We start from the raw sequence: 27,641 nt of genomic DNA, 5'->3' as shown, positions 1-27,641 counted from the left end.
GGTTCCCAATTAGCAAAGGACTGTGGGAACCCCTGTTTTTCAAAAGCCAAGCGATGGCTTGTGGTCCAGGCCCTCATGCGCATACGTGAAATTGTGTAAAATGGGGAGCACCCTGGTGGCTTGCGAGGAGACCCTTTCTGGAGCCTGAAGAGGAATGTATAGGGAGCATCTCGCAAGCAAGGAGGATGCGCTGTTTTCAGATTCCTGGCGCCATGCGTATGTGCAGTTGCATGCAAATAGATTGTGTGTAAACTAAATTGCAAATAGACCTCGTATAAACTGAGTTGCCTCAGTTTGATATCCATAAATGTTGTAGATGAGGAGTCATCACAGAACTGTCAGAAAGTCTTATATCTTTAAAGTTATTTGGTTTTAGTGATTTCTGGTTAATTGAGCAGAATGTAGCTTGAAACCCCAGGAATGGGGAACTTGTGGCTTTCCATCTGTTGTTCCTGGGCTCCCAACTCCCACTAGCATAGCCAGCGATCATGGATTACGGGAACTGGATTCCAATGACGTCTGTAGGGCTGCTGGTTCTTCACCCCTGCTGCACACATCCCCTTGTTCCTCCACAAGTAAAATGGACTAGACACTTGGCATTTTAAAATGAAAGCTTGAACATTCAGCGAGGAGCCTGTGGTAATCTGTGATGAGATCTCTTCCCAGTATCCAAAACCCTGCTTCACAACAGTTTAATGTTTCTTCCACATTGCAGATATTTTGCCATGGAGGGTAAGTCTCCCTATGACATGAGCACTTGAGGGGCAAATGGCCGGCAAACAAAAAAAGTGTTTGGTGTCCGATACCAGTGACACTTTATTGACCTGATGGAGGTAGACAGGGCCAGCCCAAGACATATTGGGACTTAAGGCAGATCCCAAAAGGACACCCCCTCCTCCCTGCTAGAGAAGATTTGCATCAGGAACAAGGGGAGAAAGAAAGATCGACTTCTGGATATGTTGTCCCGGTGGATCCTGCCACCTGAGGCCATCGCCTCACCTTGCCACGCGAGTGAGCCGGCCCTAGAGGCAGATCTTGGAACATATAGATCGCCTACCGTAATACTAATACTACTGCTACTAATAATTAATATATTTATACCCTGTCCATCTGGCTGGGCTTCCCAAGCCACTCTGGGCAGCTTCCAACAAAATATTAAAATACAGTAATGCATCAAACATTAAAAGCTTCCCTAAACAGGGCTGCGATTCAGATGTCTTCTGAAAGTCTGGTAGTTGTTTGTTCTCTTTGACATCTGGTGGGAGGGCGTTCCACAGGGCGGGTGCCACTACCGAGAAGGCCCTCTGCCTGGTTCCCTGTAACTTGGCTTCTCTCAGTGAGGGAACTTCCAGAAAGTCCTCAGTGCTGGACCTCAGTGTCTGGGTAGAACGATGGGGGTTCTGCCGTTTAGGGCTTTAAAGAAGGTTCTGCTTTGTGGTGTTTAGCATCCCAGCTTGATTTGTTTGTAGCTTTTTCCGCCAGTTGGTCGACATGGTGGTCCCTGAAGTCGGGAATTGATGTCTGGAACTCAGAACTCCCTTCTAATTGTAAACCCCACCCCCCAATGTGTCTTTTGGGTTATAAGAGCTTTAATGGAGATTTAATCTTATTCCACTTAAATGCTGCTTGTATTTGCAAACTTTAACAAGCCTATTTTAAGACCTTGCTCTTTTCGTTTTCGTTTTCTAACAGGAGGAGTCTCGTATCCTTAGAGTTAAGGTTGTAGCTGGAATAGATCTAGCCAAAAAGGACATCTTTGGAGCCAGGTATGTACATTCCTCTTTTTTTATTGCTCTTGTAGCAGCAGAATCTAAATTACTGAGGCAATTGCCTCTTTTGTGTTGGCAGCATTAACTTTTCAAAATGGACAGGAACTAGTAGTAAACTGGGAAAAGAACCTGTATCTGCTTCCTTTAATTTATGCCCTTCAATGCAATTTGATTGGTTCGTATTTTGCTTGGATTTATATGCTGTGCTGTTATGATGATGGGTTTTTTGTGTGTGTGCTAAAATAATAATAATAAAGCAACCAATTTGCCAATCATTTGTATCCTACTCCCTTTCATTTCTTAAAAAGGCGCCTATATTGAGGTTTGGGTAATATGCATATTTATTATAACGATAATGGGGGGGGGGAGGATTCATGAACTACAGTAACTTGTATAAAGTAGCAGCTAAGTATAGAAGCTGTGAACAAGGAAGCTCCTGCTCAAACCTCATTTGATTCATGTGACTTTCAGAAATCCTGAAGCTGTGTTTGCATGTCATAATAAACCATGGTTTATCATAACAGGAGTGAACCTAGCCTCCCCACAGGCTTGTGTACTCTCTTTCCTCCTTTGACACAGCTTTGAGGAGTATTTCAAATGCTTTTGCTCCTGTTTTGGATTAACCACAGTTTGCAGTGTCAGGCAAACCCAACAAACCACAGTTAATCTTAACAGTAGTTTGTCTGAAACAAGCAAACTTCAAACCACGGTTTATGTGTCTGGCGAGTTTCATGAAGCATGAATAAGATTAAAAACTGTTTAGGGTCTGAATTAAGCTGTAGTTTATCAAAAACTGAAGCAAAAGGTTCAAATTCTTTATGAGCAGGGGAGGAGGGAGAATGCACAAGTTGAGGGGTGCATAGAGCTGTTCATGTCACCAAAACCCATAGCTGAGGGTGACACTGAAATTAAGCCTACTCCCCTATGTGCAATATGAGGATAGTAGTTAAGGAATTACTTTTATGGGGTTGTTAGTATTATACTAAAATAATATATGTGAACTATTTCAAAATCAACATCATTGCCATTTCAAACTCTTTTAATTCTTTGTCAGGCCTATTTGGTGTTGAATAATGTGGTGTTGATGATGGAAGGACCTAGTTTTTTTGTGTGTTTTGGATGGAATACCAGTGATGTTTTCTTGCAGTGTTATTAATGTATTTACACTGCTCTAAAGACCAAGATTGCCCAAAGCAATGGACAACAACAATGCCAACATGCTCAGCTTGCAGACTTAACCTATAGAATAAGAGAACAAGAAGATTGTTCTTCTTGTTGTTCAGAGAAGATTGAATATATGGAAAATAATTGTGTACAGCTGAAAACATTCACAGCATTAAGATAAATTCAACAGTGTAAATAAGTTTTGATGGATGCAATAATGGGATACTGAATGTTATAGTTTTTTTTGTAAAATATGCAGGGATTTATGATTTGTAAAATGAACCAGGGTAAGAGAAGAATGGAAGTCATTGATATTTTAAGGATGTAAAAATGAGTATTATTAATTGTAAAACAGAAAATTTAATAGATATTATATACAGAAAAAAATACCAATAACAGCACCCCAACAGATCTCCACCCCCATCGTTCAGCCCAGACACCGAGGTCCAGCTCCGAGGGCCTTTTGGCAGTTCCCTCATTGCGAGAAGTGAGGTAGCAGGGAACCAAGCAGAGGGCCTTCTCGGTGGTGGCGCCCACCCCGTGAAACACCCTCCCGTCAGATGTCAAAGAGATAAATAATTATACAACCTTCTGTAGACACCTGAAGGCAGTCCATTAGTGCGTGATGTTCTCTTGTGTTTTTGCATGTTCTGTTGGAAGCTGCCCAGAGTGGTTAGGGCAACCCAGTCAGATGGATAGGGTACAAATTATTATTATGAAATGAGAAAACCACTGCAAAATGGGTGAATAATACACTCTGTTTAAAAAAATGCAGTTGTATGTACCAAACTGTTTGGTTTACAAACTTTACCAAGTACAGTAGACCCCCCTCTCTTGTATTCATGGCGCAGGAAGCTCCCCCTGGTGGCTGATGAGGATATAGGTAGAATACGTAGGGGACTAAGTAAATGTGGCGAATTTGCTTTCCAATTACTTCTTGCTCTCTAGACATTTCCCCCTTTGCCTCTCTGCTGTTCCTGTTTGCATCATGCTTCTTAGATTGCAAGCTATTATTTTAAACGTTAAACTGACTTGAGCGCTTTGCCAGATCGGTGGGGGATAAATGCAGCAAGTATTTGTATAAATGAATTTATATAAATACAGATGTATCAAACAATCTGGAACTTGCCTTAGTGGGCCCTTTTAATGCAAAAGCTGACCTTCCTACCAAAATGATAAAAGTTTCATCACATCCACTTGTTGTGCAAGCTTCCTGGGTGAGGTTCTAGTTTTGGATCCATAAGTTCCTTGTTTGAAATCTTCTTCCCCTAAAACCAAAGGATGCCTCTTCTGTTATGTTTTCTCTCCCCCCACCCCAATCTCTTTTAATGGCAGATTGCTCCCATTTTGCATAATTACCAAAAACACTATTAATTAGGCAACCCAAGTGACTGCGAACGCTTTTTTTAAAAAAAAAATCACATAAAATCGTCTGGATATCTGTGGCGCACAATATGATGTTTTTGTGTGTGTGGAGGAGGGTTTGGAGAACATGATCAGGCATGGTGATGAATCAGACCTTCGAAATAGCTAGGTACTGTATTTAAAACTGCAGCAATTTCAAGTCGTGAAGCAGCAGCTCTCTATTCCTTAATATGCCTTCTCCAGAATGATTTCCACTTTGGGTCTGGATAAAAGGTAAAGGGACCCCTGACCATTAGGTCCAGTCGTGACCGACTCTGGGGTTGCGGTGCTCATCTCGCTTTATTGTCCAAGGGAGCCGACGTACAGCTTCCAGGTCATGTGGCCAGCATGACTAAGCCACTTCTGGCGAACCAGAGCAGCGCACGGAAACGCCGTTTACCTTCCCGCCAGAGCGGTACCTATTTATCTACTTGCACTTTTGACGTGCTTTCGAACTGCTAGGTTGGCAGGAGCAAGGACCGAGCAACAGGAGCTCACCCCATCACAGGGATTCAAACCGCCAACCTTCTGATCGGCAAGTCCTAGGCTCTGTGGTTTAACCCACAGCACCACTAGGCATCGGGTATGAAGAGGACGTGCCTTGTAACTCTTATAAAATCAGAACTTGGGCACATCCAAGCTGAATGTTGGAAGGTTCAGGAGAGACAAAAGGAGGTATGGTTAAACTATGGAATTCACTGCTTATAGACATAGTGATGGCCAGCACTTTGGACGGCTTTAAAGGGATCTGGAGAAAAAGGAGGAATTTATAGGCTACTGACCTCTGTTGAAGACAGTATGTCTCTGTATCAGCGTTCGAAATTCGCCAGGGGCCAGGCGCATTTTGCACCTGGCTATTGACCACTTGTGACCAAGTGGAGATGCCTGGGAGCCAGGATGGCGCATGATGTCTCCACCACCTGGAAATGCATGCCTGGGGATCCTTGGATCTTGGTTGCTTTCACACAGTAATGCCACATCCCATAGAATTCTATCCATCTGCACAATCAGAATGAATTTCAGGAACCAAAAAGTTGTATTGAAAAATACAACTTTCAAGCCGTCTGGTCCCAAAACGGCAACTGGACCTTCTGTTTTGGCGACTGTAACCCTGGTTTGAGGAGCCATTTGCTGCCTGGTTTATATATCTGAGTTTCTAACACTGCCCTGTATTTCTGGAAATAGCACTGTGAGAACAGGATGCTGGACTAGATGGGCCTTTGGCCTGACCCAGCATAGCTCTCATATTCTTAAAGTAGAGTGCAGTGCCAATGAGCAAAGGAATATAGAGAGAAGAGAGTGCTGGGGAATGGTTACTTCAGATTAAATGCATCCGCCCGGTGCTTTTCAGGTCAAAACCATTATCCAGAGGCGATTAGGTATATATAGTAGTGTCTCACAATAATTCTCCCTTTGCTGTCTGCAGGACTTTTGGGCAGATTTGGCTTTCATCACGCATCTTGTATCGTTGCTGAGCTTTTAAAATCCCGTCGGCTTTATTGCTGTCAGTCTGGAATATGCAACCTGAATTTAGTTTTCATGTTTCAGTCTAACGAAGGAGTGAGTCCACCACCTTCCAAATCCGTCTGTGCCTCTGAGCTTTATAGCACCAGGCATGCCTTCCTAATGTTTAGTCGAAATCCCCTTTCTTATAACTGGGATCCATTGAATTGGATCCTGCCCTCTGGAGCAGCTTTCTGCAACCTGCAGATGTCGTGGACTACGACTCCCATCAGACCCAGCCAAACATGGCCAACAGTCAAGAATGACTTGTAGTCCAAACCATCTGGAGGGCACCACATTGGGGAAGACTGCTTTGGTTCCCCATCAGCTAAGTTCTATGGATTCTCTACTTTTGAAATTTTTGGTATCTCTATGGTAGTTTTTGTTACGTGAATGGTGCCATTGACCCATAGGCAAGTCCCCCCAGCACTTATCTGTGTTAACTCTCTTCAATTAATGTGGGCTATCATATTCCCTCTTATGATGATCTCTTCTTCAGGATAAGCAGGTGCCTTCTCTGCTTCTCAGATCTCTCTTTGTATAAAAAACCTTGTACTTTTAAAATAGCTTGTGCCCTTTTCCTGGCGGGAAGATAGTAAATACATTTTACCATCAATAAATATTAATGGTGACAAAGTGGATTGAGTTTTGCGGCATTGCTTTCAAGTCTACCAGCTGCTCATTAAAGGATCACAAGGTTTTAAGCGGGAGCAAGGCTTGTTCCTAAAACTAAGGAACACACTTTACAAGTTCATAACTGCCGCAGGCCTTATGGAACTGAGTTAGCTTTGGCTGTAGCATCAAAGCTCAATGCACCTCATTAGATCTCCACATTTTAACCTTCCATGACTGGAATAAAAAGAAAGAGCAAACCGACTAGGAAGTTCAGAGGTTGACACTGGAGAGGTTTAGCAGGGCAACCCCAATGCCCTTTTAACATATGTAAAGCCACCAATAGACAAAAAACAAGTAATGTGAGAGGGAGGTTAGGCCTCTGTCCCTCTCTAGAAATCTGAGTGGACTTGTTACATTTGAGGTGTCATTTTATCCACTAAAGGATGGAGATGCATGCAAAGCTTGAAGGTGTTGGTTCATCAGAATGTGTGCCAATTGATCGAAATGTTCAGGCAGGTGCCTTGAGTGACGTCGGCGCAAATCCTTTTAACAGATACCTTCCATCGAGTGTCTCTAGAGTGATTGTCTGCAGAACAATACTATTTACCAGAACAAGGCCAATTTAGTAGGAAAGTGTGTCTTTCCCTTCTCGCCAGACCAAGTGCATCCTGCTCCCAGGCATGTTTACGTAGAATTAAAGGTAAAGGGGACCCCTGACAATTAGGTCCAGTCGTGGCCGATGCTGGGGTTGCGGCGCTCATCTCGCTTTATTGGCCAAGGGAGCCGGCGTACAGCTTCCGGGTCATGTGGCCAGCATGACTAAGCCGCTTCTGGCGAACCAGAGCAGTACCGCCGGAGCGGTACCTACATATCTACTTGCACTTTGACATGCTTTCAAACTGCTAGGTTGGCAGGAGCAGGGACCGAGCAACGGGAGCTCACCCTGCCATGGGGATTCGAACCGCTGACCTTCTGATCGGCAAGTCCTAGGCTCAGTGGTTTAACCCACAGCGCTTACGTGGACTTAAGTCCCACTAAATTTAATAGTGTTTCCTCCTGAGTGAAGAGGGGTTGGTGCCTTAGAATGGATTCTTTCCATTACATGAATTGGGATTCCCGTATAAGCCTGAGGTTCCCTATTTGCCTGTTAAAAATTAAGCAGCTTGCGTAGAAATGGGGAGGAATGTGGGAGAGTCTTGTTTTAAAGTCTTTGGTGGCTGTCCTGAACTTCTGGTGAATCTGTCACACCTGATAATCATAGAATCATAGAATCATAGAGTTGGAAGAGACCACAAGAGCCATCGAGTCCGACCCCCTGCCAAGCAGGAAACACCATCAGAGCACTCCTGACATATGGTTGTCAAGCCTCTGCTTAAAGACCTCCAAAGTAGGAGACTCCACCACACTCCTTGGCAGCAAATTCCACTGTCGAACAGCTCTTACTGTCACGAAGTTCTTCCTAATGTTTAGGTGGAATCTTCTTTCTTGTAGTTTGGATCCATTGCTCCTTGTCTGCTTCTCTGGAGCAGCAGAAAACAACCTTTCTCCCTCCTCTGTGTGACATCCTTTTATATATTTGAACATGGCTATCATATCACCGCTTAACCTCCTCTTCTCCAGGCTAAACATGCCCAGCTCCCTTAGCCGTTCCTCATAAGACATCGTTTCCAGGCCTTTGACCATTTTGGTTGCCCTCCTCTGGACACGTTCCAGTTTGTCAGTGTCCTTCTTCAACTGTGGTGCCCAGAACTGGACACAGTACTCCAGGTGAGGTCTGACCAGAGCAGAATACAGTGGCAGTATTACTTCCCTTGATCTAGATGCTATACTCCTATTGATGCAGCCCAGAATTGCATTGGCTTTTTTAGCTGCCGCGTCACACTGTTGGCTCATGTCAATTTTGTGGTCAACCAAGACTCCTAGATCCTTTTCACAGGTACTGCTCTCAAGCCAGGTGTCACCCATCTTGTATTTGCGCCTCTCATTTTTTTTGCCCAAGTGCAATACTTTACATTTCTCCCTGTTAAAATTCATCTTGTTTGTTTTTGCCCAGTTTTCTAATCTGTCAAGGTCGTTTTGAAGTGTGATCCTGTCCTCTGGGGTGTTAGCCACCCCTCCCAGTTTGGTGTCATCTGCAAATTTGATCAGGATGCCCTTGATAACATCTTTTCTCTTTCACCATTGAAGAGGCTCAAGGGCAGACTGGTCCCACACTGCAGCGCTGATCTATTTTGGCCAATGGAAGCTCATGCCACAATAAACCTGCTAGATGCTATGGGGCTTGGCCTCCCCACTTCCTTCAGTGCTCAGTTTCTGCAAGGAGGCAATATGAGCTGGACAGCAAACCCGATTGTGCCAGAATGTTGTGCACTTCTTAACATCATCGAAGAAAAGGTTCTCTCTGTCTTGTTCTCCCAAACGTTGTCCTTGATACCCTCTTTCACTTGATCATTCATTTTTGAAGCAGTTATGATTCAAGCACATTTCAGTTGACGCACAACGCTGCTTGCATGGAGAGTGAGAACAAAATGACTGTTTACTATGTTTTATGGAGGGTTATTAAAACAGCCCGAATCAAGAGCCCTTGTTTTACTTCCCTTCTCTTTGCCCCTGTGTCCTTGGAGGTGATTTGTTCGTGCGCAAGAGATACGGACTGCCTGACCCATGCGGAAATTTTAAACCAAATGATTTCAGTCCGGGCTCCTTTGCAGTACAACCTTTTCGGATCTGTACAGGACTCCCAACTTCTTCACCCTGAAGCAGTGCTTCTCTGTCAACAACATATGTTCTGTTCTGCACCAGTGTGGGGCTTGGTATCTGCAGCATCCTGAGGGCTGCTGTGTTATCTGCTCCAGAGGGGACCCGAGCAAGATTTTCAGTGGATAGGGTAAGATTTTCAGTGCTCTGATTAAAAACATAAGAAATGGCCTGCTTAAAGATTGATATATGATTTAGCGCCTGCTATTCCATCAAAGAAAACCTAATGAAAATGTTCTGTAGGTACAGTGGTGCCCCGCAAGACAAATGCCTCGCAAGATGAAAAACCCGCTAGACGAAAGGGTTTTCTGTTTTTCGATGCGCTTTGCAAGACGAATTTCCCTATGGGCTTGCTTCGCAAGACAAAAACGTCTTGCGAGTCTTGCGATTTTTTTCGCATCCCCCCCTTTTTCTAAGCCACTAAGCCGCTAATAGCCTTTTAGCCGCTAAACCGCTAATAGCGCTAAGCCGCCAATAGGGTTGCTTCGCAAGACGAAAAAACCGCTAGATGAAGAGACTCGCGGAACGGATTATTTTCGTCTTGTGAGGCACCACTGTATTATATTACACCTTTGAAACTCGCCAATATATATGTTAGAATCTAATCTGTGTTGGAAATGTAAGGAGGTGGAGGGGACTATGATCCATGTATGGTGCGGCTGCGAAAAAGTTAAAGAATTCTGGGGATGTATCCACGAGGAGTTTAAAAAGATGTTTAAAATTTCTATAGGAAAAAAACCAGAGGCGTACCTATTGGGCATCTTAGGAAAGGATATCCCACAAGATAAGAAAAGATTATTCTTATATGCTACAGCCAAAGTCAGACTATTACTTGCAAAGAACTGTGAAGGAAACATTATACCCACAAAAGAGGATTGGATATGTAAATTATGTGAATTTATAGGAATGGCGAAGTTAACAGCAGCCATAAGACACCAGACAAATCAGAAACTAAGGTCAGAGTGGCAATGCTTTGAGGATTATATGAAAAAACACTGCTCTAAGGATAACATGTTGATATGTATAGATTATGTTTGTAAAGTACAATTAGAAAAAAATAATATTCTAAGAACATTAAGGATGAGATACAAAAGGCGCAATGTTAACAAGAATTTAAATATTAAGGGATGGTGAATATTGGGGGAGGGAAGTCACATGGGGGTATTATTTGTTTTTATGGTTATTATTTTGCATTTTTGTATTTTTGATTGATTAGGATATGTTTTTGAAAATAAAAAATAAACAAAAAGAAAAAAGAGATGGCCTGCTGGACCACACCAATGGCCCATCAAATCCAGCGTTCTGTTTTCACAGTGGCCTTTTGTCACTAGTATAGAAATGAGTACAAGTGTGCTTTAATTGCAAAATGTAATTCAGAAGGCCTCACTTTGATTTGACTCTTCTTTGTATGGAATCTGAGCTACTTTGGCCAAGCGCCTTAGATTTCTTTTTAAAGCTCAGGTGATTCCATTGTCACCAGAGACAATGACTCAGAAGGGGCTTTGTAGATGTTTGGAATCGCATTTTGCATCTGAAATGCGCCCAAAGTTATTGGAAGCAATCGTGCAACTGTGCGAACGCTTTAAAATTCTTGCTTTTCGTTTTGCAAGTTTGCTGCTGCGTCAGCTCTGTGTTAACAGTAAGCCATGAGTAATACCATTTTATGTGGACTTGGGTCAACACCAGGCAGGTCTGAACACCGAGGCAGCTGCTCAGTTTTCAATTCCGCTGTAGTGTTTCTCACATAAAATTCTGGTATTTCTTGTCTGCTGTTGGATGGAGGCAGGGCACCGGAAGCTCTTGAGGATGAGAGCAAGTTCCTTATTCATGAAATATGTGTAGGAGCAATGCTAAATTAGCAGGAGGTTCATAACAGGGTTCTCTGCAGCCCTGTTTGACTAAATCGCCAGGCTAAGGGGTGTTATCAAGGTTAGCTAGGCCTGTTTCAATTCCATCGGCAGTAGCCAGTGGAGTGCCCTGTAGCTAGGTGAACCCGGGCCGGCCGGCCACAAAATCCCAATAATTCACAGGAGAGGAACCCAATCAGGGCTGCCTTGCTGAAGCCAACACTGTGAAAAAGTCTCTCACCTCCCACTGCTCCATGTCCCTGCAGCCTCTCTTTGGACTGCTGTAAGATAAGCCCAGCTAGGCCCCATTTGCACTAAACATTTAAAGCGGCGTCATACCATTTTAAACAGTCATGGCTCCCTGCCCCAAGAAACAATCCTGGGAACTGAAATTCATTCAGGGTGCCGAGAATTGTAACGAGACCCCTGTTCCCTTCACAGAGCAGCCATTTCAAGAGTTCCCTAGAAAACAGGCATGACAACTCAATACAGTCATACCTCATGTTACATTTGCTTCAGGTTGCGCGTTTTCAGGTTGCGTCCCGCGGCGACCCGGAAGTACTGGAAAGGGCTACTTCCGGGTTTTGCCACTCGCGCATGTGCAGACACGCAAAATGATGTCACACGCATGCGCAGAAGCGGGAAATCACAACACACGCGCGCAGGTGCGGGTTGCGTTCCTTTCAGGTTGCGAACGGGGCTCCGGAACGGATCCCATTCGCAACCAGAGGTACCACTGTATTTGTTTCAAGGGGGCCAGGCCCCCTTCATCTCCAGGTGGCGCTGTGGGCATTGTGTCATACGTGTGACATGTGATTCATGTCCAGTGGCCAGCTCCTCCATAGAGCGCTCAGCCTCCTCCGCCGTGTGTGCGATGTGTGCCGCCCTTGCCCCCCGTCTTGGGGACTTATTATTTATACCCCGCCCATCTGGCTGGGTTTGCCCAGCCACTCTGGGCGGCTTCCAACAAAAGATTAAAAATACATTAAAACATCAGTAATTAGAAACTTTCCTAGACAGGGCTGCCTTCAGATGTCCTCTAAAAGTCAGATAGTTATTTATCTCCTTGACATCTGATGGGAGGGCGTTCCACAGGGCGGGCGCCACAAAAGAGAGAGATGGCTAAGCCACTCAGAGAATTGTAGTTTTATGACAGAAATAGGGGTCTCCTGACAACTCACAGCACTGCTACAATTCCCAGGATTCCCCGGGGAAGCTAGGGCTGTTTAAACGGCATGATGCTGTTTTAAAGATATAGTGTCATTGGGGGTCTCGAGAGATATTCGTTGATCGATGTTGTAGCTTGATTGGCTGCTTTCATTTGCTTATGAGAGAAATAGTTCTGCTTTTAAGTGATGCAAATAATCTTTGTGGTAGACATCTTAGATCAGGCATAGGCAAACATTTGCCCTCCAGATGTTTTGAGCCTACAGTTCCCATCATTCCTGACCACTGGTCCTGTTAGCTAGGGATGATGGGCGTTGTAGTCCCAAAACATCTGGAGGGCCGAGTTTGCCTATGCCTGTCTTTGATGCACCTCTCTCTCTTCTCTCTCTCTCTCTCTCTCTCTCTCTCTCTCTCTCTCTCTCTTGTAGTAGGAAATGTGTGTTTCAATATGTTGCTTCCCACTTGCAGTTTTATGTAAGTTTTACCTGTATTGAAAATAAAAATAATAAAATATGCACTGTAGCATCTATTTTAGTCAATGTGTTTTGAATAGAGCAGTTGTCATCAACTGTATGGGCTTATTTGGAATTATTCCCTTCCCTAAATCAGCAGAGAGAGAGAGAGAGAGAGCACAAACTTGCTTTTCCAAGAAAACTGGATAAAAGTGTGATACAGTATAATTAATCACACAGAGCTGAAAGAGGAATTTCCTCCTTCATCTCTCTGTACTTTCCAAGGGAGAAGAGGATGGCCATACTCACGGCCAAGAGAGCAGTGATTGGGAGAACTTGGGAAACTTCCTGGGTTCTAGGGGAAGACCTCAAGGCCACCAGTGGTGCCTATGAAGTCCACGCTGGCAACCCTTGGAATAGATTAACCTGGTTCAGCTACTGAGGTTGAAATCTTAAATGCGCCTCCTTGAGAGTTAAGTCCCATTGAGCTTGGCAGAACTTGGGTTCCAGGTAGATGGGCACAGGATGGTGCTGTAAACGCTGCAGACCCAATTTCAGAGAGAGCAGCTAAATAGGAAACATCTCATGGAGAACTTAAGAGCATTTCAGGTATGTAGTTTCCGCAGTTGTGCCATTCTGCAATGGGGCTGTGCAGGAGAAAGGCTGGGTTTCTCTTGCCTCCTCATGTCTCCAGCCCAGTTGGAATACTTTATAGGTTACACATGCAAATAATTCACCCTGAAGTCAACAAAAAGAGGTAGATCTCTCCTCCCTCCCATGACAAAACACAGATGGATGTTTAAGATATGGGAGGGTCAGGGTTTACAAGAGGATTCCTTTCCCGCAGAGTCCGGCAGCGGTGAATTTATAGCTTATACGTGCAGTTTGCTGTTCCTCTCTGCCGTCATCTTGGCGCAACTTGGAATATGCATCCGGCAGTCGTGGTTTAGGTATTTGCTCGCCTTTGGAGTCCAGCCTGCCACTTTAAGCATTTGACTGTGGGGCCGGTAAGTATAATTTTCTAAGAGCCCTTCTAATTTTCTCAGCAAAACCAGTGAAATAGAGCCATGAACATAAAGGAATGAATAGTAATGGGTAGCACTGCTTAGGCAGAGGTTCTACAGCAATTTTAGTCTAGAAGTCGTTCAGCGTACAGCATTTCATATGAAATTCATTTGTTTTCTACTTGAGTAAACTTGCATTGCTGCATAAGCCCAGTTTCATTGCTGTTTTATGAATTGTACCCAACTAAGAGATAATGTAGTTATGTTAGTCATGTCCCTTAATTCCAGTGGGTCTACTCTGAGTAAGCCCAAATTGGATTCAGTCTTGTGTGTGTATCTGCTGATTAAAATGGACTTTACAATTTTTAGATTCAGGTAGGTAGCCGTGTTAGTCTGATGCAGACGAAATAAATAAATAAATAAATAAAATTTTAAAATTGTCCAGTAGCACCTTAAAAGGGTAAAGGACCCCTGACAGTTAAGTCCAGTCGTGAACGACTCTGGGGTTGCGGCGCTCATCTTGCTTTAGTGGCCGAGGGAGCCGACGTTTGTCCGCAGACAGTTTTTCCGGGTCATGTGAAAAAGTGTGCATGCACATGAAAACTTATACCCAGAACAAACTTAGTTGGTCTCTAAGGTGCTACTGGACATTTTTTTTTATTTTTTTATTCACAATTTCCGTTTTTAAACGCCCTGCTGACTAAGCCACCAGCCCATTTTCACAGATCAGTATATCTTTGTGGATGGGGTGAACTGGTGATAATGCAACCGTTTTTCAAATCCCTTTCATAGGGAATTGTTTAGAATTTTCCCACTCCTTGCACACTTGTGAAATGTTGCTACCCTTTTGCTGTTCTTGAAGCGGGCTGGGAACTTGCAAATACATAGTTTCATGCTGAACTTTTGAAAGTGGAATTGCAGCTCAACCAGAAACTCCTAAGGTTATCTCTGGTCTTCCAAAGTCACTGGCTGAATTCAGATATCATGCTAACCCCAGCTTTGAATCTGATTGGGAATCCTAACCATGGTTTGAACTCTTGTTCAACTCTTGAACGGTTGTATGCTTAGCACTTTCATGTCTAGATTCAGGGACCTCCAGTGGTGCGTCAACATCTGTAACTGTGATTTGTCAATTCGGGTACATATTACGAATCCATAGTTTCAGGCAGTAATTTCTGATTTACAAGCCAATTTCAAACATGGTTTGTCCTTCTATACATTGTACTTAAATCTATCAAGCATTGTTTATAGTGAATCCTATGCGTGTCTACTTTGAAGTAAGCCCTGTGGAGTTCAGTGGAGTTTTACTCCCAAGTTAAGCATGTAAGAATGCAGGCTGTGTGTGCCTCAATCAAGTCACTACGGACTCTGTTTTCCATTCGCTGTAATTAAGCATGTCTGAAAAAGAAAGCTGTCCTTTTCACTGCATATTGATAGGGTCCAGTTAATAAACTCTGGTCCCCCCGTCTTTAAAAAACAACACCAACACATTTACTTTCTTGCTTGTTTTCACAAAAAGTAGCTCGGTTGCAAATACACTTGTTGGCTGGGATGATAGGGAAACTGAAAGATATGTTTGCTGGGAACATTGTTTTGTATAACTGCATGAAATAAACCAGGATAACACAGCCAAATTATTAATACGTTGTGAGTAGGGATGGCAGATCCTTTACGTTTTAGTTTCTTAATTCCTTAGTCTTAGATTCATTTCTTCAAATTTTCATATCAGTTTGCATTTTAAAAAAAGATACTCACAAAAAATAATCTGCATCAATTCTAATATAGAGATGTGCGTAACAGACACATTTTTGCAAGCAATTTCCTTAGTGGAAGCTTATTGAATATATGTGAATTTTTATACACAGTTCCTAATAGACACATTAATTGTTTGGAAAACTGCACTGCACAATTCAGAAAAGTTCCTGTGTGGGAAGACGGCTGCATTTTGGTTTTCATATTCTGTGAAGTGTTAATTTGGTAGGCTTGCAATGTAAACCGAACTGAATTCCTTCCCCATCCCTTGTTTGTGAGTTAATCCAGACATTTTTAAACCTCCTTTGGCAGCTCCCACCAGCTGCTTTTGAAGGTCTACAATTTTTGTGAATTAACAGTGCAAGTAACTGGAAACTTTTGCTTGCTGGTAGAATGCATTGGCATCGTGTGGAGGTGCATATGGGGAGGACCCAGGTCACATGACTGCTACCCTCCCTGCTTTTTGTGGGAAAACTGTTGCACGAATCAGCTCTTATGTACATGGTCCTCTGTGTGGCGTTCCCACAACATGTGCCAAGGGTGTATGCAGGAGCCAGGCCCTGTGACCAGTAGGACTTTGCAGGACTGGGGCCTTCCTAAGTTTGTTCTGAAGAGGCAAGGTGCAGCCTCACAGGTGAGGCCAATTGGTAACTCACAGCACCTGGTGGCAAGAGCTGGGAAGGGATAGAAGGTCAGCATTTCCCTTTAGCTCTTTACCACAGCAACACGTTCCCTGCCTTGTTGCGTTTGGCTCCTTGACCCTCGGACCCTTGGTTTCTTGACTCCTCGCTTCCTGACCCTCGGACCCTTGGTTTCTTGACTCCCGCCTCTCTGACCCTCGGACCCTTGGCTTCTTGACTCCCGGCTCTCGGACCCTCGGACTCTTGGCTTCCTGACTCCTGGCTTCTGGACTCCCATTCCTGCTCCCACTCCACCATCTTTCCCCCTCTCCCGACGTCCCCAGCCAGGACTTCGATTGCCCGTGAACCGGACTGTGACAACATGTGCGTCTTTCGGTACACAGGAAGCTGCCTTTCTACTAGGTCACAGTACGTACTGGTCTATATTGTCTGATCTGCTCTGTTCTGACCAGTGGAGGCTGTCTAGGATCTTAAGCAGAGGACTTTCCCATCACCTGCTGCCTGAGATCCTTTTAACTGGAGATGACAGAGACTGAATGTGGGTCCCTTTGCAAGCAAAGCATGAGCTTTACCTTTAGAGAGTCCCTCCTGTTTGGTGGATATGAAGGGCCTGTGCCCATTGTTCCATCACATAAATGGGACTCGGGCATGTGGCATTTAATAGACTCATAGAGTTGGAAGGGGCCACAAGGGTCATCTAGTCCAACCCCCTGCAATGCAGGAATCTTTTACCCAACATGGGGCTTCAACCCATGACTCTGAGATCAAGAGTCTCATGCTCCACAACTAAGCTATGGAGCAAGTCATGGAACTAGTTAAGTGATACACAGTGGTACCTTGGTTCTCGAACTTAATCCATTCCAGGAATCCATTCAACTCACACGACCATTCAGAAACCAACGAGCAGCTTCTGGTTGGCTGCAGCAGCTTCTGAAAAACGTTTGCAAACCGGAACACTTACTTCTGGGTTTGTGGCGCTTAGGAGCCAAGCTGTTCGAGAACCAAGGTACCACTGTACAGATTTGGTTAACTGTAAATAAAACCTCTAAGCAGATTACAAAGATGTAAAAAACACCACCACCACATTAAACTTGCCAATAAAAACGAACAAGTTATAAAAAGCAAAATGAAGAAAACCAACAGCTAGAAATATATATTCTAAGCCAAAATTGCAGATCAAAAATACACCTCAACTCCACATGTCTGGGTAAGCCTACCAAAACAAAAAAAAGTTTTTAGCAGGCACCAAAAGGAAGCTCCTGCAGTCAATCGGAAGCTGCGTCAGACGTTCGAGTTCCAAAGAATGTTTGCAAAGCGGAACACTCACTTCTGGGTTTGCAGTGTTCAAGAGCCAAAACGTTAGACTCGCAAGGCGTTCGTCATCCAAGGTACAACTGTACTTTGGAGAGGGTTCGGGTTTAGTGACAAGTTTATTGTGCATGCAGTTGCAAACCTGTGCAAAGTTTCCTTGACTCTGAAACATCATGTAACTAGTACCACAATTAGCAGTAATTGGGGGTTTTCCTTTGCCTCCTGAGCCGAGCAATTGGATAGTGATGTTCTTACCCTTTGGAATAATCCCCAGGTCCATTTCAACAAATTTATCACATTTCTTTGTGTTTACTACTCGCTATCTGAAACCAGTTTCATGATGTTCAGATTGCAGGCCTGTCCCTTCCTTACTGCCCTGCTTCTGATTTTCTCTTGTGGTGCCGTAATGTGCCTCTTGTGTCACATGGCTCAGCTCCCTGTGTGATACCAACAGATGAAATAGCAAGCATAACATGAAAACAAGTCATAGGGCCATAAAGATTGCTGCATGTTGCTTTAAGGGTGTAATGCTGTTAGGTAATATTTTGACCAGCTCATTTGAGTCTTCAGATGTAACAATCTCTTAGAGCTAAACCACAAAGTCAAATTACAGGTTGCCTTAATCAGGCATGGCCAAACTTGGCCCTCCAGATGTTTTGGGACTACAGTTCCCATCATCCCTGACCACTGGTCCTGTTAGCTAGGGATGATGGGAGTTGTAGTCCAAAAACATGTGGAGAGCAAGTTTGGCTATGCCTGCCTTAGATGCATTATGACACCCTCCCACCCCCTTGCAAACACATCTCCCTGCCACTAACATTATATTGGTTGCAGATGTGTGATTTGACATTCTGCTCAGCATTGCCAATGTAGCAGAGAAAACTGAGCCGTAGTAATGCTGCATTATGTATGATATGTGCTTTACAACAACAACAACAACAAATAATTTATTATTTATATGCCATCCATCTGACTGGGTTGCCCCAGCCACTATGGGAGGCTCCCAACAAAATATTAAAAACAATAAAATAGAAAACACAAAAAAGTCCTCTAAAAAACTCTTCTGAAAGTCAAGTATTAAGTAAGTGGTTCTCAAAGGTTTTTTCTTTTTTTCTGGACAGTTTGACAATACTCTGGAGGAAATGGTGGACCACAACTTTTTTCTTCTTCAGTGCTGCTTTCAAAAGCAGACCTGTATTATGAAATTCATGGGCGCTAGGATAGCTCAGTTGCTTAGAGTGTGGTGCTGATAACGCCAAAGGTTGCAGGTTCAATTCCTATATAGAACAGCTGCATATTCTTGTGTCGCATAGAGTTGGACTACATGATCCGCAGGGTGCCTTCCAATTCTATGATCCACCTAACGCAGAAGAGTCTGTTTAAGAGGGGGGGAAATGAGTATTGTTTTAATAATTTATATACCTGTCTTTCATTTTGAGAAGAAACATGAAGGTGCTTCACACACAAGTGAAAGCCAACATCAAATTACCGTATTTTGCGCCCCATAGGACGCTTCGGCCCATAGGACGCACCTAGTTTTTTGGGGGGGAAATAAAGAAAAAAAAAATTATTTCCCCCCCAGGTGTGGGGCTGGAAGAACCAGGTCGGGGAACAGTGGGAAGGCACGCTCTGCCTCCCCGCTGTTCCCCGAGCTTGTGGGGCTGGCGATGGGGAGAGGTGCGCTGATCCCGCGACTGCAGACAGCTCTGCGCCGCCATCCGGAGCGGGGCGGGACTTAGCGCCCCGCTCGGGATGGCGGCGCAGATCTGCCTGCCGTCCCGCGCAGAGCTGTGCTGAGCCGGGGACTGCAGGCAGCTCTGCGCAACCCTCGGAGCCGGTCTCCCGAGGGTTGCGCAGAGCTTCCTGAAGCCTGGAGAGCGAGAGGGGTCGGTGCGCACCGACCCCTCTCGCTCTCCAGGCTTCAGTGAAAGCCTGCATTCGCCCCATAGGACGCACCCAGATTTCCCCTTCATTTTTGGAGGGGAAAAAGTGCGTCCTGTAGGGCGAAAAATATGGTAACAAGTATTAAGCAATTATAAAAATATAGCTACACGTAATTAAAACACCTAGCAAAATGATTTCATCAAAACACCTGCAATTAAAACGTATAAAGCTCGTTAAAATGTAGCTCCAATGGTTAAAAACAGTTAAAAGAACAATTTAAACAGAAGGTTGAAGCCAGGAGATCAGGGAACGATTGTCTAAACAGGTGTGTCTTCCAGAGATGGCAGAACGCCAGTACTGATGGGGCAGCTTATATTTCAGCAGGGAGGGCATTGCACAACAGCAGTGTGACTGGTGAAAACATCCATCTCTGTGTTGCCACCAACCTGAATAGTCGTCAGGCCATGGCAAAACTAACTAGGTTCAATTTCTAAATTGCTATACTGCCCTTCATCCAGAAGATCACAGGGCAGTTTAACATACAAAACATTTCTGGGCAGTAAATGGGAAGGGGTCCTACCCTGGTCCAGAGTTGTTTAGGGCTTTGTATGCAAGTAATAAGACCTTAAAGCTCATTTAGTGGTTAATAGGCAGTCAGTGCATATATCACTTAGCACTGGTGTCCAGAGTCAAACCCAAAGCACGGTCCCATAGGCAGTGTGGTGTAGTGGTTGGAGCCAAGGATGCCCATTCATCAACATGGGCAGTTCAGCAGACCCAGCCCCTCAGCTTGGCTTCCCTTTTGCACGCTGATTGCAGCATCTGGGCTTGATGAGGCCTGTGACCCTCACCTGTCCTGAGCCTACTCCAGCTGAGGAATCATACACCTTCTCCCAGAGCTAGCGAGCCCCACCTGGCCAGCTAGAGATCTGGGTTGTGGGTCCTTGCCTGCCTCAGCCTCCTTGTGCACTCCTCTTGCTGCTCCCTATGCCCACCGTGTTTGGGGAGACAGGGACCCTCTGGTTCTGGTGATGGGTCCTGCTGTTCTGGTCTGTGCATTGACCTTCATCACCCTGTGAGTACTTCCTTTCCCACTCCCTGTTGCCCCAGTGTGTCCCAGTCCCAGATCCATACCTTGTTGGGATCCTCTTCCTCCATTTCCTCTTCCTGGGACACTGGCCATGCCTGGCTGGGGCTGATGGAAACAGAATCCTTCATCACCTGAAGGGGTGACACACTGCCTTCTCCTGTTTTTTCTATGGTGCCAGATGTGCTCTGGCCTACTTAGATGCACAGCTCCAAAGCTTCCACCTTTTTAATTCTACCAGCACTTGCACTTTCTTGGGTATTTCATCACTAAACCTTCTGACCTATCCAGTGTCCTGGTTCGGAACATAAAGACACCCAGGGCAGATTTTTAATTGAGGCAATTTTGATTGCAAGGAAATAGGCCACTTTAAGATTTTCCTTTTTGTATGCAACATTCAAAATATATTCTATGGGGAAGACGTTTGGACGCTTGACTTGTCAAGACAGAGACTGCAGTTTATAGTTGTTGTGCAATTCTTCTTTTTACCGCAGTAAGGAGCAGAAACATCAAATCCTCAGACTGAAATGTGTGTGTGTGTGTGTGTGTGCGTGCACACACGCGCGCGCGCACACACACACACACACACACACACACGCACACACACACAAGTGTTTTGTAAATGACTAAACACAGATTCTGATAGTGGGATGCTGTTTATGCAAGAGCAAGGAATAAATACCCACTGGATTATTCGTAGCACAGTCAAATCGATTTTAGAATCAATGAGACTAAATAGGTTTAAAGTCAGGCTACATCAGCATAGCTCACTTGTGAATTGGACTGCTTAGACCAATAATACATGCCATAGAAATAATCTAATCCTTTTAACCCTGCGTGCATGCATTGACACTTGGGGATTTGAACTCTTAACACAGCCAGTGAGATATATTTGCACTGAAACTAAAGTTCAGTGCACAGAGTTGATGTTTTGGTGACACAGATTCTGATTGCTAGGTGTGTTTTGTTTTTTGTGTTTTGTTTTTTAAAGTGTTCATGGGTGACTAGGGGGCCAAGCCCAACATTATATAGTAAATCAGACATTGCACAGAAAACGTGTATCTATTTCAGTGTTGATGCTTAAAAATGCAAATAGCTGTGAGAGGCTGCAGACATTTCTAGAAGATACTTGTATTTTTTCTTTGTGGATGGAAATGCAGTGTTTGAATTTTGCACTTCTGCAAAATCTGCTTGAAAGAGGCAAAATTGGGACGAGTGCACACCATAAGCAGTAGTCCCACTTTCAAATTACATTCCATGAAGAAATAACTACCTGCCACTTAAACTCCTGTTTAAGGGACGCGGGTGGCGCTGTGAGTAAAACCTCAGTGCCTAGGACTTGCCGATCGTATGGTTGGCGGTTCGAATCCCCGCGGCGGGGTGAGCTCCCGTCCTTCGGTCCCAGCTCCTGCCCACCTAGCAGTTCGAAAGCACTCTTAAGTGCAAGTAGATAAATAGGGACCGCTTTTATAGCTGGCGTTTCCGTGTGCTGCGGTGGTGCTGGCTCGCCAGAGCAGCTTCGTCACGCTGGCCACGTGACCCGGAAGTGTCTCCGGACAGCGCTGGCTCCCGGCCTCTTAAGTGAGATGGGCGCACAACCCTAGAGTCGGACACGACTGGCCCGTATGGGCAGGGGTACCTTTACCTTTACCTTTACTCCATGTTTGAAATTAGCCAGGCGCTAGGCGCATTTTGCACCTGTTTATTGGCCACTCGCAACCAGGTGGAGATGCCTGGGCGCTAGGATGATGCATGACGTCTCTACCATCTGGAGGTGCAAGCCTGGGGATCATTGGATCTTGACTGTTTTCATATACATCCTGTGGAATTCTATCAGTTATAGTTTATCTGCACAACCAGAATGAATTTCAGAAACCAAATTGCTTTTTTCTGTGGAGGCTGAGCAGGAGCAGTGAACAAGGCTATAGTTAATTGTTGTCGCTTTTCTCCACTTACCCCCCCCCCACCTGCCTTGCTCACATTGTGAAGAATATTCTAACGTTATGTCTGGTCCGTGTCACCCTTAAGAAAAAGAGGTAGGAATAGACCGATATATATGTGGATTGTCCCTGGATAAACTGCCTTTTTTTCTATAAGTTCTCAAAGCTCTCACCTAGCTCATGGTTGTCATCTGAACTAGCCAAATGTTCAGAATTAATCACAGTCAGTCCATCATTTGAAAAATAAGACTTTGGAGCTGTCTTGCCCCAAAATGGCAACTAGACTTTCCATTTTCGTGTCTGTAACCTTGGTTTACTAAGGGACCCTGGTGGCGCTGTGGGTTAAACCACGGAGCCTAGGCCTTGCCGATCAGAAGGTCGGCAGTTTGAATCTCCACGATGGGGTGAGCTCCCATTGCTTGGTCCCTGCTCCTGCCAACCTAGCAGTTCAAAAGCACGTCAAAGTGCAAGTAGATAAATAGGTACCACTCCGGCGGGAAGGTAAACGACGATTCCGTGCGCTGCTCTGGTTCGCCAGAAGCGGCTTAGTCATGCTGGCCACATGACCCGGAAGCTGTACACCGGCTCCCTTGACAAATAAAGCGAGATGAGCGCCGCAACCCCAGAGTCAGCCACGACTGGACCTAATGGTCAGGGGTCCCTTTACCTTTACCTTTAACCTTGGTTTAAGGAGCCATTTGGCGCCTAGCTTTATATATATGAGTTTCTTACACAGCTCTTGGCCTAATTTCAAAAGTTACCTGTGAGTGATCAGCTCAGATTTCTGGCAAGACTGATCTGCCCCCTCAACTGGCAGGCTAGTTGACAGAAAGACCAGAGGGTAGGGAGTTGGCCCCACCCACCAATAGCTACATCTCCTTCCACTGACAGCATGCAGCCCCCTAGAACAAGGGAAATTGCCCCTCAACAGAAAAGTGATTTCTTGTTTCACGCTCCTGCAAAGGGATGCCAGTTGAATGTTGGAAATGCCCCCAGCTTTGGCCTGCAATAGCCATGGGAGTCTATCCCATTTGCTGCATGCTGTGATTTGTTTTTTGCATTTTGGAAGCCTCCCTGTGGATTTAAATTTGGCTTCTTGCCTATCGGAGGAAGATTTAGCAATAGGCATGTCTTTGTAGTGTTCCTAGGAAATCCCCAGAGCTAAAGGCAAACGTGTGGCTCCATTTTTGGGATTTCAACATAACTGCTTCTGTCTTTGTGCACAAACTGGTTCAGCAGAGTTCACCCTGTCTCAGATGGAGCATCTGGTGCGCAAACGCTTCAAGGAGCCTGGGATTGCCACACATCTTCTGCTTTCTCCCTCTTTGTTATGATGTATGCTCATGCCATAGTTACCATGGGAGCCAGTGAGCTGGTGGGAGGGGGGGAGAGAATAAAAGCCTTTTCTTAATTGCTAAATGTTGCAGCTTTCCATGTGCGTTAGCTGACATCTCTGGTAATTGGATTTCACAGATATTCTCTCTCTCTCTCTCTCTCTCTCTCTCTCCACCCCGCATTCTGCTGCGGCTTTCTGTGTTTTGACTAATACTCTACTGCAGCATTGCCTAGCATCCAGAAAGAGGCATGTTTTTGGTTCCGTTCCCTCCTGCCTGGTTCTGTTATTGCTGCTAATGTGCAAGGCTTTGTGAGTTTCCAGAAAGGACTGAGCAAGGTTCAGCTTACAAGCCCCACCAACAGAAGGCTGCACAAGGTCTTCTGCTGGTGCAACAAGGCTTCTCCCCTAGTGTGCCCCAGCCCCCCAGAAAATAGGTTTGGGGTGTGTGTCAGGAGAATCACTGGGACAGCGCATGGGGGGCAGAGAGGGCAGATCATTCCATCAGGCAAGCAGAGACACTTGCGCTGAAGAAATCACCTGCTTAGCACTATGCTGATTTCCTCCCACCATGTTTTGTGGTTCTGCCTCCAGCACACAGCTGTTGCCTCTTAATAATAGAAAACTCTGGGAGTATTGTGACTTGAAGAAAAATCCCACCGGGCTCTTTAAGGACCATTGCGTTCAGATGCCCACTAGAACAGCCTTCCTCTGTTGCATGGGGAACATACATCTTACCTTTGTAAGCTGAGGAAAACTTGGTGTGGAGGAAGACCCGTTGTAAGCATTCATGTTTCTCTCCATTCCTTAAACCCCTGGTTAATTGGTTTCCAGACCCGAAGTGCTGTTTTGACCTATACGTAAAGCCTAAAGCAGCTCAGGACCGCAATTCCCCAAGGACCGCCTCTTTTCATATGAACCTACTCGGACCCTGAGATCATCTTCTGAGGCCCTCCTTCGTTTGCCTCCTCCTTGTGAGGTCCGGAGGGCGGCAACATGAGAACAGGACCTTTTCTGCAGTGGCTCCCCATCTGTGGAATGCTCTCCCCAGGAAAGCTTGCCTGGTGCCTTCATTATACACCTTTAGGCGCCAGGCAGAAACATTCCTTTTTAAACCAGGCCTTTGGTTGAACCATGCACTTTTAAAATGTGGGTTTATTTGGGGGGGGGGTTATTGCGTTGTGTTTTATTTTGATTATGTATTTTGTGATTTTATATTTTGATTTTGTTCTCTGAACCGCCCTGAGACCTCCGGGTGTAAGGCTGTATAGAAATTCAATCAATCAATCAATCAATCAATCAATCACTGTTTTCAGTTCCCACTGGAACAGGAGCTAAACCCGTGCCGCTGACGCTGGTGACCCCAGCCCTTGTGAGAAGCACAGGGATGCTTCTCACAGAATCATAAAGTTGGAAGGGGCCACGTGGATGAAGCCTCTGCAATGCAGGAATCTCTTGCCCAATGCAGGGCTCGAACCCACAACCCTGAGATTAAGAGTCTCGTGCTCTACTGACTGAGCTATCGGCAGTCATCCAGTGGTAGAGCAACCGCCTTGGATATAGAAGGGCTCAGGTTCCATCCCTGGTATCTGCAGGTAGTAGGGGTGGGAATGTTTCCTGTTTGAAACTCAAGATGGCCACCGCCAGTTACTGTAGACAGCACTGAACTCAATGATTCTGTGTTCTATATTAGGTGCAGGGAACCCTTGGCCCTCCAGCTGTTGCTGAACTACAACTCCCATAAGCCCCAGCAAGTGTGGCGATGGACGGTGGGAGTTGTAGTTCAACACCATCTGGAAGACCAAAGGTTCCCTTCACCTGTTCTATAGCTTCAGCCTTGCCTCTGATTTCACTGAGTGGATTTAGGCAGGTCTTATTCTCTCGATGTCGCAAACAAAACACACACCCCTTTCCAACGTGAGGGAAATAATTCTCTACCTTTCAGAGTCACCGTGAGGATTGTGACGGGGGTAATTGTTTTATTTATTACGTTTTGAGGGTGGTGCACGCGGTCCACCCCTTTCCAGTTGTATCCTTGCAGCAACCCTGAGAGAGAGAAAGAGTGAGCGCCACACCAGAGTATGATTTGAACCCAGTCAAGTCCTGGTCCGGCGCTCCAACCACTGCACCACACTGCCTCCTGGCACATAAAGCACTTTAAGCACACAAGAGGAGCTCTTTAAATGCCAAGCGCTTTTGCTTTCTCCCTTTTCTGTCTTCTGTTTCTGAAGAAGGCAGGGAATTGGTAGGGAATTTGTTTGAAAAATCAGTACTGTACCTTGGAACGGTGGTGGAAAGCAGCCTAGGTGGAGTCGTGTCTCTGTGTGTGTGTGTGTGTGTGTGTGTGTGTGTGTGTGTGTGTGTGTGTGTGTGTGTGTTCAAAGCTCCCTTGTCATACAGACAAGGTTTGCTGTCTTCCCTGTGAGTCATCATTATAGCTCGCAGCTCCCTGAATTCCAGCTTAGCAGCGTGAGAGCAAGATTTCTAAGAGGGGGGGGGGTGGCGGTGGAGAGGTGTGCCTTCGCTTTCCAGAACCTAAAGAGGGATAAATACATATGCAGAAGGAAGTTGCTTTGGAAGAGGAAGTGCAGATTCAGGGCTCCAGAATCCAAATTTTATCCCTGTCGCCTGTCTGCAGTGTGTGAAGAGGAAGGTAAGGACAAAAGAAACCCTTGTGATCTCTTTCCTCCTGTGAGAGAATTTGTCTTTGGGTTTTTTTTTCTTTTCATGCGATTGCCTCCACCTTTGCCGCGACAGGCCCGTTGCTAAGATTCTGCTGCCGAATCAGATGTGTGCCTCCCCCTCCCCCCCAAATTTGCACCACAGTGCTTTTCTTATTTTGATCTGTACTCGGAACGTAACACGAATAAATATATATAAATGTAGTCAGGCCTTACGACAGCTGTAGAAGCCACGGAATGGGGGCGGGCCGTCGCTGTGTTGCATCTGAGGCTTTCAGATTTATTTATTTTTAAGGGAGTTACTACAACACAGAGATGTTAGGTACTGGCTGTCGATTTATTCTTTCATTTCCCCTTTTGGGGGGGGGGATCTCGTGTAAGAATTTAATCCCTGGGAAGCTCAGTGTTGGGTGTAGGTAGAAGCACCACACTCCCATGATGTCATTTTAAGCACCTGCTAATCCTAAATTAGGGTTATTCTGATGTTGCCGCTTTCCACTGGCAGGCCCTCTCCTTTATTAGACCCCTGCCTTTAATTTTTTTAGTGTTATTTAATTTAAACAGCTCCACATAATATTGCGAGTGGCATTGCCTCATTCTTCCCTTGGTCCCCCCCTGAAATCTACTACCAGCCAGTGTCATTGGATGACATTGGATTCCAGTAATGAGATTTATTTTTTTACAAGGTTTTTATTTTCCCTCTCCTCTTCACCCCCCCCCCTTTGTGGCCTCTAAACTAGGAAGGCTTTAAAAGGAAGTTTCGATCCTCTGATCACTCCTAATTGACCTTATCTACCTTTCCCAGGTTGTCTGTAATATCCCTGCACACAGTATTCTGGCTGCATCTGTGGCTTTAGATCTCTTTTAAATGTCCTTAAGGTGCTTGCTTTGTTTTCTTTCCCTCGTAGTCGAGAACATTAGATTTAACCATGTTTACTGCAAGTCATAACGCACCATCAAATCTAATGCGCACCTCAATTTTCAGAACCTTGAAACCCCCAAAAACTATTTGCTGGTGAATGTAAAAGTGCCATCGAATCTAAAGCGCACCTTAGTTTTTGCAGCATAATTGGGCCAAAAAAGGTGCACATTAGATTTGAGTAAATAGAGAACCTTTCATTTGTGTTTTCAGACCCAGAAACCCCCCCCCCCCAAAAAAAAAATTCACAAATGACTCAAAATTTTGGTTTTGGTTTTTGGCAGAATTTAGGCCGCAACTTTATTTATTAGAGAAAGTGACTGGTTGCATAGGCTCTGGTTCGACTAGCTCACTGCCATGCAGGTAGCGCTGACCCAGGGTTCTAGCATAGGTCAGCCAAGGGGGAACACC

At 45.1% G+C, this 27,641-nt stretch overlaps 1 protein-coding gene and 1 long non-coding RNA gene across 3 annotated transcripts in view; one reads left to right on the top strand and one right to left on the bottom strand.

The window, feature by feature from the left end:
* LOC308597363 (E3 ubiquitin-protein ligase NEDD4-like) overlaps nucleotides 1-27,641 on the top strand; it is a 121,924-nt gene that overhangs the window by 78,092 nt on the left and 16,191 nt on the right. For both annotated transcript variants that reach the window (XM_081213285.1, XM_081213286.1), the window contains exon 2: nucleotides 1,693-1,766. In XM_081213285.1, the coding sequence (XP_081069411.1) occupies nucleotides 1,693-1,766 (74 nt within the window). The remainder of the gene's footprint in view (nucleotides 1-1,692; nucleotides 1,767-27,641) is intronic.
* On the bottom strand, nucleotides 8,828-26,280 carry LOC308597457. Its single transcript, XR_014013004.1, has 3 exons — nucleotides 25,909-26,280; nucleotides 17,642-17,823; nucleotides 8,828-9,359 (listed from the first exon to the last, which is right to left on the bottom strand). It is a non-coding gene; the product is annotated as an uncharacterized lncRNA (long non-coding RNA).

The sequence above is a fragment of the Podarcis bocagei genome (assembly GCF_964188305.1).
Source record: "Podarcis bocagei genome assembly, chromosome: 11".
Classification (NCBI taxonomy): domain Eukaryota; kingdom Metazoa; phylum Chordata; class Lepidosauria; order Squamata; family Lacertidae; genus Podarcis; species Podarcis bocagei.
Note: the sequence above shows the minus strand (reverse complement) of the source record. Positions and strands in the feature narration are given on the sequence as shown.